The following is an 11,631-nucleotide window of genomic DNA, read 5'->3' as shown; positions in this document are numbered from 1 at the left end:
ACAGGAACAGGAAACGGAGAGGTGGGACTGAACAGGTTATAAAAAACCTAGCAAGCCCCTCCCTCAGCCCTTCTCTTCTTCTCAACCAACGTTGAAGCATGTGATCCCCTTTTCTGTCCAGGGTTCAAGCCATGTGGTTCTGTCCACCAATAACCCATCTTTCCAAGCAGCCTCCGTGTCTCCAGTGTCTTTTCCCCCACTTGGAGACGAACCCAGAAGGACGTTTCTTCCAACACTCTATATACCACATCTACCTGGAGTTAGGGTCTATTTTTAAAGGATCTACTTAAAGTGAATTGAGTTTGTTAGGTATAAAGGTAAAGGTTTCCCTCGCACATATGTGCTAGTCGTTCCCAACTCTAGGGGGCAATTTCATCTCCATTTCAAAGCAAAAGAGCCAGCGCTGTCCGAAGACATCTCCATGGTCATGTGGCCGGCATGATTCAACACCAAAGGCGCATGGAACGCTGTTACCTTCCCACCAAAGATGGTCCCTATTTTTCTACTTGCATTTTTACATGTTTTTGAACTGCTACGTTGGCAGAAGCTGGGACAAGTAATGGGAGCTCACTCCATTACACAGTGCTGGGGATTCAAACTGCTGAACTTTCTGATCGACAAGCTCAGCCTCTTAGCCACTGAGCCACTGCGTCCCTTTTTGTTAGGTATACAACTATTAAAATAAGTCTTTTAACAAGGCATGCCAATTAAATCACATCTTCCTTGGAATTTCACATGGACATTTTGGTACGAGATAAACTTTTTTTCCCCTATTCACCAGGCATTTAGCAGTAAAATCAATTAGCAATTAATTAAAATCAATTAGTAAAAACAGTTAGCAGTAAAAATCAGTTTTTTAAAAAAATTAAGATTACAGGGATATTTTGCGTTTGGTAATCTAAATTTGTGTGACATTTGTTTCTCGTAGGATGCCAAAAATTCTTTTGTTACCAGGCAAAATACAAACGTAGCTTTTTCATTGCTCATAATACATTTTGACAAGGAAACTAGAGAATTTATGGTCCAATTAACACTGTGTAAAAATGTAATGTTGTGAAATCTACAGTAACTCTTATTTTCACTCAGTTAATCTGAGCTAGAGACATATCAAGATACTTGAGGGCACTTTTCAGATGCGTGGAAGAAAAAGTCTGAAAACAGGCCCATTAGTAGGGAAGCTGAATGGAGGTGCAAAAATTGATCTTAAAATAGTCAGAGGAGAGTATCTTGTTTGGAAGCATTTCAGTAGTTGGCCGCGCATTGTGTGGATCAGGATCAACTATAAAACCGCTAATCAGCGATAAAGCAGCAGATTCTTGAATAAATATCCCTGAACAAAAGACATTTTGTGTTTTTTTTCTAGCCTTATGAAATATTAGTGTACAGGATGGTGCAAGATTCCTTCTGTTACTATTTTTCCCCCAATTTATTTGTTTGTGTTTTTCAATTAGAGTTGGCCTAGGCAACTGCGCAGACAAGCCTCTGTGTATTTTTCTTGGCAGGATTTTTAGAAGTGGTTTGCCATTGTCTGCTTGCCAGGATGATGAGAAAGGCCCAAGATCCCTCAGTTGGCTTTGTGCCTAAGGCAGGACTAGAACTCGCGATCTCCTGGTTTCAAGCCTGGTGACTTAATCACTATATTAATCTGGCTGGTTTTTTTTACATAGGCGTTAAGAAATTCAGAGGGATTTTAAATGAATACATAGATGACCATCTTTATTATACAGATGGATTTTACATTGCTGCTGTTATTGTATAAACCTTTATTCTGCTATTTTGGTTTCCACAAGCCAAATATTTTAGGTGGCAAAATGCACCTAAATTTAGGTGGGCTTATCTGTGAGTATATATGATAAAAGTTTTTAAAAGTACAGATATTTCCAATATACATATGCACAGATAAGCCCATCCAAGGGTAAGCAGCCTTTGGATTTTTATTCAAAATAGCATGAAAAATGTGGGTCACCCTATCTGTGGGTAATGGATTTCTCATGTTATTTTGGTAAAAAAAATTGATTGTCGGCTTATTCATACACCTCGTGGTAGTTGTTTCCATATGAAGGAAGAAAAATTACGTAGCTTCACTTTCTTTATTGAATTAAGTACATATACACTTCTATAGTAACCTCAACTTTTTTTAATGACAGTTCAAAAAGGCCTTGCTACAGTGCACAGCATATATTAGAACCAAGCCTTAAATTTTACTTCAAATAAATAATCCAAATATTTTAAGAATTTAATTTAAAAGCAATATAAATGTACAATATGAAAATATAAAACAATAGAGGAACATAATACTCTAAATATAGAAATAAAGTTGCAACTATATTATATAGTCAGTGCAAGAAATTAAAAATTCCAAATAAAACTTCTGAACTGGGAAATAATTTAGTTTTAGATTATCATGCAGACATAGCATTTCAAGCCGTGCTATTGCCTTTAAAATTTGTATGGTATTCTATATCAGTGGTTCCCAAACTTGGCAACTTTAAGACTTGTGGACTTCAACTCCCAGAATTCTCCAGCCAGCTCTGCTGAGCTGGCTGGAGAATTCTGGGAGTTGAAGTCCACAAGTCTTAAAGTTGCCAAGTTTGGGAACCACTGTTCTATATAAACACAGGAGAAAACTGTGTAACCAGAGGATCTTTTGAAACATTTTACTATACTGTTTTGCAATGATGAGGAATGGGCAATTTAATATATTACTTTTTTTTTTCCAACAAGGCAATTAGTAATTATAGCAACTTCAGAAAAATTCCTAACTGCACACACAATACTTTCACATACGTGCCTCTGTAGGAAGGATTATAGCCACTGATATCATGTACCAACCACACCTAAGAGTGTTTGCTTCCCTACATTACACAGAGGTATTTTGCTGCATTCAGTAACGCTAATGCCTCTTCACACCCATGTTTTTCCTACCAAAAGCTTGAATTTTGAACATAATCCAACGAAGTACAGCCTCAAACTGAGAATCATTTCATACATCTCAATCTCTAGCTAGTTACTATGATCAAGAGTCAGGTCCTCTTTAACCATCTTTAGAGTTCATAATTATACGTATTAAATGAAGCTTTGATGGGGAAAGGTTTTGGGCCACTAATTAAGATAGATGTAAACAACATTGTACAGCGTGGCATATAACAAGTCTTAATCTGTGTGGATGCTATGATATTGCATGTGAATTTCCTTGAACTCTTAATTCAACCTGATTTTTTAAAAAAAAAAGAAATATTGTCATTGAGACAAAAGACCAGGGAATGCAAATAACACAAAATGTAAACACATAAATAAATGTAACTTTTTGGAGTGCACATTGACTTCGCAAGAGCTCTCGTAACAAACCTCAGCAACAAGACTACAGGAGGTCGTAGCAGCATGAGATCACATGGAAAGCACTGAAAAATAATAATCCACACCAACACACCAACATCTCATAACAACCAAGTTTCTGTGGGACGCATCTTCTTGCTGAAATGCTGTTCTTTTCATAGACACCTCCAGTTGCCTTGTGGATCTGTGCTTCATTCATACGTTGTAACTCCAGAGTTTGACAGTTCTGTCAGCGGAAGATGATAAGAAGGAAAGATCCTGTGTGTGCCATCTGCACTGGATCACTTTGTCCTTGTGTTCCCCTACCACCATAGTTGGTAGCTGCTTAGTAAGGTCACCTATGAAGAATAATTAGAAATAATAATTAGGATGTCTGCACAGCACTGCCGGTTACTTTATCTTTGCACATAAACTTCATTAATACTGTTTAGTTCAAGTAAACCGTTTCATGTACCCTGAAACAAATCAGATGGATTGTGTTTTCCGCTCCCTCATTTCATCTATTACAGAACAGGTAATTCTACTATTGAGTTCCAGAAATTAAAGAAGACAGATGTAGTTTGCCATAATGGCACATTCATATTTTGTATAAGAGTTAGATAAATAGGTACAATGGTTAAGGTGCTCGAGTAGAAACCAAGAGACTTAATACTAGTCCCGCCTTAGGTATAAAAGCTGTCTGGGTGATTCTGGACCATTTACTATTTCTCGGCCAAACCAGTGGTAGGATTCAAATAATTTAACAAGCGGTTCTCTGCCCTAATGACCAGCTGGGTAGGTGGGACTTGGTGGTCATGTGACTGTGTGGGCATGGCCAACTCAATGTCACTCTCGTTCTCGTTTATTAGTTTTGTATGCCACCCACTCCCGAAGGACTCCGGGCGGCTTACAATAAAAAAGGGAAGGGGGATAAATAAGACAATGCAAAATTTAAAATACAACAACATTCACAATTAAAGTGGGGCTGGATATTTCAACGGCCCCAGGCCTGCCGGAACAGCCAGGACTTAGTAGCTTTATGGAAGGCCGGGAGGGTAGTCACATCGATGGGCGCTTCGCCTTAGATGATCTAATGTGATAAGGGTTAACCGGAGAGGCAGTTTCTGTAAGCAGGGCAATAAAGATGAGGCTAGAAACAACACCAGAATGTTTCCTTCCTGCCTTCCTTACAGGATTAGCCCTGCAAAGTGGGGAAAAACAAAATGAGTTTTCTTCCAACAAACAGTTCTACCAACCGCTTAGAAAATTAACAACTGGTTCTCCTGGATAGGTGCGAACTGGCTGAATCCCACCACTGAGCCAAACCAGGATTGCTGAGTGGAAAATAGGAGGCTAAAGGAATATTAAGCATGTTTGGTGCCTTGACTTATTTGTAAAAAACATTAAAGGTTGGATAAAAATCAAATAAACGTATGAAGTTGATCTAAAGATAAGAGACGGAGAGCATTTGTGCTATTTAGGAATCGTTCAGAAGTGAAATTACCTTGCAGGTCTGTGACTTTTATTTTCATGTCATATGACCCTGTGAGAAGGTAATGAGCCCCGGGGGAAAACCGAACAGAACGGACATCACTGGAATGAGGATGATAACTTTGAACCATCCGCCCACCACGAATATCATAAAGCATACAGCTGGAATCTTCCTGCCCAGTAGCTAGAAGGCGACCACTAGGATCTACAGCTACAGATGCAACAGCACTGCCTGAAAGAAAAGAACCCATTATGTGCTCTAAGCCTGGCTTCAAATCAAGATTCTAATGTAGATCTTCTAAAATACTCATCAAAACGACGTCAGATGCATTTAACAATCACATTGGTGCTCACATAGGATCAACTGTACAATAATGAAGGATCTGATTCTGTCTTTGCAAGTTTGATAAAACCAGGAACGTTTGACTGACTTGAGAATGCTAAACATGCTTGTCAATATTTATTTATTTATTTATTAGACTTATATACCGCTTCATAGAGCTTTCAGCCCTCTCTAAGTGGTTTACAATTTTTTTTAGCAAATTGAGTCAGCAACTTGCCCCCGCAGTCTGGGTCCTCATTTCACCCACCGCAGAAGGATGGAAGGCTGAGTCGACCTTGAGCCGGTGAGATTTGAACCGCTGAACTGCAGATCACAGTCAGCTAAAGTGGCCTGCAGTACTGCACCCTAACCACTGCGCCACCTCGGCTCATAAAAGCATTTATCAGTAAAAATTTTAAACAAGTTATTTTACATGTTTAAAAAAGGTCTTTCATATAATATGAGACTGGAATACTGACCATTAAATATACAATTTACAAAATAAACATTCCGTTTAATTATTTGAAATGTCCCTCTAATAATAGTGTTAGCTGTTTAACAAAAGATTCCCAGCATTTAGTCAAATTTATAAAGAAGCTATTCCTTTACCATGACAATCTCCATCTTCTGTACAATAAAATTTTTGAACAGCTATCACCAATGTGTGTTTTAGGTCAATATCAGTAAACATACCAGTTCCGTGAAAAGTTGTTCCAACAACTCGAACACAACTTGGTACTCTGAGATCCCAGAATCTCACAGTCTTGTCTTGGGATCCAGATGCTATCATCCATCCACTCCACGTATAAAGTGCTAAAATGTGACCTGCGTATATAAGAGATATGAATTTGTATTCACTGTGGGTTTTTAAAAAGCTATTAACACCTATAGCAATAGCACTTCATAATGCTTTACAGCCCCCTCTAAGCGGTTTAATTAAGAAATAGTTACTTTTAAGCCACAAGGGAGACATTAAGAGATACTTGTAGCTTTTCATATTTTTAATATACAGTGCGCATTTTAAACTTTATTAAACTTTTCATAAAGCAAGACTGTAAAGCTAATGATTCTGATGAGCTGTTAACATACCAGTGTGGCCACTCAGCGCATGGAGACCTTGCCCTCGCTGACAGTCTGTGGTATAAATATTACAGTCACCAGCTCCAGCACTTATTAAAATGGCACCGCCACTTTCAGGACCTTCCATAAAGGCTAGATCTCTAATAGTTCCATCATGCATGCTAAATTCCAGATCTGGCCCTAAAAGCATTAAAACAGGAAAAATATAAACAAGTATATGTTTAGTACAGAATAGGTTTACTAACCATTTAAGGAATTTTATGACACAATGTAAAAATAAGGAAAAGCTTGGTTTTGAAAAACGAGAAACAAATGTTCCTACTAAAATATTTCCAAATATATAGTTACTGTGTTTTAGCAAACGTCAGCCAGGGAAGGCTGTGGTTTTGTAAAAGGCTATCAGGCTTACCTGGCAGCATAGTAGGATTCTGGATAAACATTTAATTAGTACGAGAAATAAGTTTCTTTTCCAACAGTGGGGTTCATGTTGTGCTGAAGCAAAATTTACACAGACATTCTAGGTCAGTGTTTCTCAACCGTGACAACTTGAAGATGTCCGGACTTCAACTCCCAGAATTCCCCAGCCAGCATTCGCTGGCTGGGGAATTCTGGGAGTTGAAGTCCGGACATCTTCAAGTGGCCAAGATTGAGAAACACTGTTCTAGGTAATTTACAGAGATATTCTAGGTAATTAAAATGGAATTTAGCAAACTCCAATTATATTGTTTTTTTTTAAAGAGTCTAATTGCAGAAAATAGCAGTGGAATCTGTCAATAACTTAAGGCTGCCGTGTAAAAACTAAATCACAGTAAACTTCAATTTAGTAGATTAATGGTGGAAACTGTGTCCCCTGTTAATCCATTAAAGAAGTTAATAAACAGCAAACGGCCCTAAAAGGCATTCCTATTCAAGAATTATTATCTAATAATAATTTCAGTAAACACCTATAAACTGCCATGATTAATAATGGAGAACCGAAAATATCTTATTCTGCCAGGAGAACTGCGGCATTTGACTTTATCTATCCTGCACTAATCGGAAGAAAAGGAGTGACATCAAACAATGAATACTCAGTTTTGAGGAAAAAGTAATGAGTACTATCCATAGTTTGGGTACTATCCATTATTACGTGAATACGGACAAAACCTGATTTAAACATTTTTGTACACAAAACACCTACAGATATATATATAATCCCCAACCTCCGGTCCTTCCGGCGCACCCTAAAAAGTTGGCTTTTCCAGCAAGCCAGCCTGGCGGCTTGCTGGAAAAACAAAACAAAACAAAATAAATTATTGATCACTGTTAATTTGAATTCAAATTTTTTTTAAAAAATGTCATTGCCAATTTTAATTGGGTTTGGGATATTCTACTTAATTTTTTTAAAACTTTTGTATGATGTGTTTCTTTTAATGTTGTACGCCGCCCTGAGTCCTTGGGAGAAAGGCGGCATATAAATCTAATAAACCTAAACCTAGTTCAGGTCATCTATAATACAGTAAATAAATATTCTTAATATTTTTCTATTCTTCAACATTTGTAATCTAATTTTATATGTAATGTATATGTGGTAGGAAATAAAGACAGAGAGAAATTGTTCTAATTTAAGAAAGGAGAAATTCAGACAAAGATCCGAATTAGGATTTATCAATGACTGCCTTTTAAAATGTTTCGGATTGAAAGGAATAGTTAGTTTTGACTCCATTATGTTATTCACAAGAACTATTTCGTTTCTCTTCTATCACCAGTGTTTATTATTTATTACATTTTATAGTTGCTTGCACTTACCAGTGGCATTACAGGTATCTGCATTGAAAGGCAGGACTTTAACATATTTGTCATTGGAACCGGTAGCTAGCAATTGTCCACAGGGGCTCCATGCTACACAATAGATCGATCCCTTGTGATGTTTGTTTCGCTTGAAACGAACGGCGGGTTGTTTAGGAGTGCCATTACCACTAAAAACATTATAAAGATTAGAATGATTATTACATTCTTCACTCTGGGTCTCTATGTGCATGAACACGTATGTGTGAACCAATAAATCCAATTACAATAGTGTCTGACTTAATAAGAATATCGGAAAAGAGCAGTTATTTTCACCCAAACAATTTTAAATAGTTTAAATACATTTAAGGTATTAGGAAATACAACACAAAAAGAGAAATTCTTAGATATGAAACAAAAATAAATAGCAGAAGTGTATCTGATCATAAAGATTGAGTTGAAACTAGTTAATTTTCAGTGAATATGAAAACAAAGATATATTTAAACATTAATCTGACTATTGCGAGCACCTCTAAATAATAATAGTAATAATTTATTAAATGTATGTGCCAACTGTCTGTTTTAAAAAAGAAAAAGAAAAAATAAAGCAAACAAAGCACCATCAGCTTTTTTCATATTTCATGAAATAACATATTGAAATTAGAAGAGTTTGATTTGCATTTTCTTTCTCACATTCTATAATCTACAACAATAAACAGTTCTATGCATATCCATTCATAAATAAATCTCAAAAAGATCAGTGATGAATATAGACTGCAATCTAATTTAGCTGTGTATAAATTATTTTCATTTCAAATTTAACTAAACATATTTTTGAAAAAGTTTTACCCTGTGGTAAAATTGTATTTTATGCTGCAAGATCCACCAGTCTTTATGTATCTTATAGATCTACGATGAATGGAAGGGAGGCCCTGCTAAAATGATTGGGGAAGCAATAGGTAAGATGGATATTTCATTTGCTTCCATGATGTGATTCCAAATTACAGCATGTTGTTGGTGTAATTCATTCGCTGAAATTTTTATTAATTCCAAATAAAAGGCTATTCATATATTTGCATCAAAATAAAAAGAGAAGATGGGGAATCTTGGCAAGAAATTATAGATCTTTGTTCTTTTCCAATTTGGGATTTATTAACTATGCTTCAAAACTGTTTAACTCTCACATCTTACTTAGGGTGGCTTTTAAACTAAAGCATTTCCAATTTATTACCCTTATTTTCACATCAATATATCTACATTAGAACCACGTTAGAGTAAAACCTCCTTGAAATAATTTGTATATTCCTTGCTTGTTCTGCATTCCAGCAAAATATATACACCTACTGTATCACTCTCCTATAAAACGTGACTGAATCAATTGCATATCCTGTTGCAGTCCAGAGATTTTTAAAAAATAATAGGATGTTTTCCCCAGAAACTCTATGGAACCCAAATCTTGGGCTAATGCAGGGCAGGAATTCTTTGATCTCCCAAATCCAATGTTCAGGAACCAATGTTATATAAATCTTTTCACATATATAACATCCGCTTCCAGGAATCCAAAATTTTCTGCATCTAAGCAGAACAGTAGGGCTTAGAGAGTAAAATCTATGTTGCTAATGTAGATAAATCTAGAGTCATAGTACTTGCTGATCTATTACAACTCATCCACAGTTCAATCAATAAGAGGAGATTTACTTTCTGCCTCTACATTTTGTTCCTTTGAGACAACAACTTGCTGAATTAGGAAATAAATGATTCCACTCTTTGAAATAAAACCCATTACCTAGCTATCCAATCCAAATTAATACACCTTTGTGGAAGCTGTTTCTGGGATTTTTTTGGAATGCACAAGTTCAATTTTGTGAGAGAGCTTTTCCATAACTGCCCTTTCCTTGAATAGCATCATTTACCACCATTGCATTCAAAGAACAAAACCAACAAATTTATTTACTTATTTATAATTAGAATATATGCAGGAGAAGAGATCCACTTCTTAACATTATAGGAGCAAAGATTAATTTATACAACTGAACTGTCCAATTTTTTTTTGCAGTCTATGCAGTTAAAGTAGAAAGAAAGACTAACATTTATTTTCTTAAGCCACTTCTAATATATTTGAGACAGTGAAGGCAAAGTATTACGTACATGCCAAAACAAATTAATGTATAAGAAAGCCAATTTAGCCATATGCAGACACAATGGCTCATAACTGTGATGCTAATGAAAGTGTAACAATGCCTAGCATTATTTTCTTTTTCTATACAAGCATAACCCTAATCAATACAGACCCAAGGAAAGAGACATTTGACAATCATTTACAAGTAGCTGTAAAATGTATATATGTACATAACGTATATAAAAGTAAAGACGTAATGTTGCTACTTGGCTGTATAACTGAGCAAATAAAAGAGGATGCTAATATGGCAACGGAGAGCTAATATAATCAAGACAGTTTTGAAGTAGCATTTAAAAAAAAGAATCGTGATACAGGAGCTGAAAAATGTAGTGGTGCATTAAGCTATAAAACATGGAGGAAAAAAACCAGCCCAAATATATATATATAGAGAGAGAAAGGCGGTATATTTAGATGTGGGAAAGCAGCACATGATGGAGAAGCCAAAAGAACACCACAACCCCAATGCACTGAAGATTCGAAAGTGTAGGTAAATAAATATACTAGTTACTTTGTTGTGATCTTTACAGAAGAAGAAGAGAGCGCAGATCTGCCTAAGTCAAATACGAGTTTTTGAGGAACACCAGTGGAGGAGCTAAACAACATATAAGGAAATAGTTACAAAGAGACTAGGAACACACTTCACAAGATAACCTATGTGAGTTCATACACTTATGGCTTTTTCGGTTTCACATGGTGGAAGTGGGGCTTGTGATGGGTCACACAAAAACACACACGGGGGGGGGGCAATATTTCGTACAGCAAACCGACAACTTAGTGGAGAAGCAGCAAGTCGCGTTATCTAAGGCACAGTCAACACTGGGGGGGTCCCTTCGCCATGCTTGGCAGCCACACAAGACAATGGAGGTTGAAGAAACTCAGGGGGGAATGATGGAATCACTGAACCAATTGAAAATTACCTTTCTTAACTTTCTAAATTTCTTACTTTATAGAAAGATACAAATGAGACACGAACCGTGATCCCAAATGCATTTCCAGTAGTCACAATGACTTTAATTGAACGACTTGTTCGTTAAGATCACCAATGTAAGGCCGGCTATTGGTCATTTGTGGATGCGGGTATCAAAATTAGAGGAAAGATACTATAGGTCAATGTTTCTCAACCTTGGCAACTTGAAGATGTCCGGACTTCAACTCCCAGTCACCTTTTCCTCCCCGTGTTTTGTAAGCCGCCCTGAGTCCCCTCAGGGAAAAGGGCGGCCTATAAATTATAATAAACACTCTAAACACTCTCAATAACTGAAGTTTAATATAAATCACCTCAGAGGATTGTTATTTAGGCTATTATGTTAAAAAGGTCATTTATATCATATTATTAAAATGAAGTATGAATTGATGGTTTTGGTTATTTATTACTGGATACTAAAGGTATTTATCCAAATAGGAATTTTAATGAAAGTGTGTGTGTGTGTCTGTGTGTGTTTTGAGCTAATCTCCCAGAGAAAGATACACCAGAAAA

General features: G+C 36.4%; 1 protein-coding gene across 3 annotated transcripts in view; it reads right to left on the bottom strand.

The window, feature by feature from the left end:
* Nucleotides 1–3,224: 3,224 nt before the first annotated feature.
* The window catches only part of WDR47 (WD repeat domain 47), a 39,326-nt gene continuing 30,919 nt past the window's right edge, over nt 3,225–11,631 (bottom strand). For 2 of the 3 annotated variants that reach the window (XM_087719197.1, XM_087719196.1), the window contains 6 exons: nt 10,663–10,746; nt 7,997–8,166; nt 6,218–6,388; nt 5,822–5,953; nt 4,820–5,038; nt 3,225–3,674 (listed from right to left, as the gene is read on the bottom strand). In XM_087719197.1, coding sequence (XP_087575323.1) covers nt 3,532–3,674; nt 4,820–5,038; nt 5,822–5,953; nt 6,218–6,388; nt 7,997–8,166; nt 10,663–10,746 — 919 coding nt within the window. In that variant the 3' untranslated portion in view covers nt 3,225–3,531. The remainder of the gene's footprint in view (nt 3,675–4,819; nt 5,039–5,821; nt 5,954–6,217; nt 6,389–7,996; nt 8,167–10,662; nt 10,747–11,631) is intronic. The other variant, XM_087719198.1, reaches the window with a different exon arrangement.

Source organism: Thamnophis sirtalis, unplaced genomic scaffold, assembly GCF_051295495.1.
Source record: "Thamnophis sirtalis isolate CommonGarterSnake01/CBP01778 unplaced genomic scaffold, rThaSir2_p1.2 scaffold_7, whole genome shotgun sequence".
Lineage (NCBI taxonomy): Eukaryota > Metazoa > Chordata > Lepidosauria > Squamata > Natricidae > Thamnophis > Thamnophis sirtalis.
This window is presented reverse-complemented; position numbering and strand designations above follow the sequence as displayed.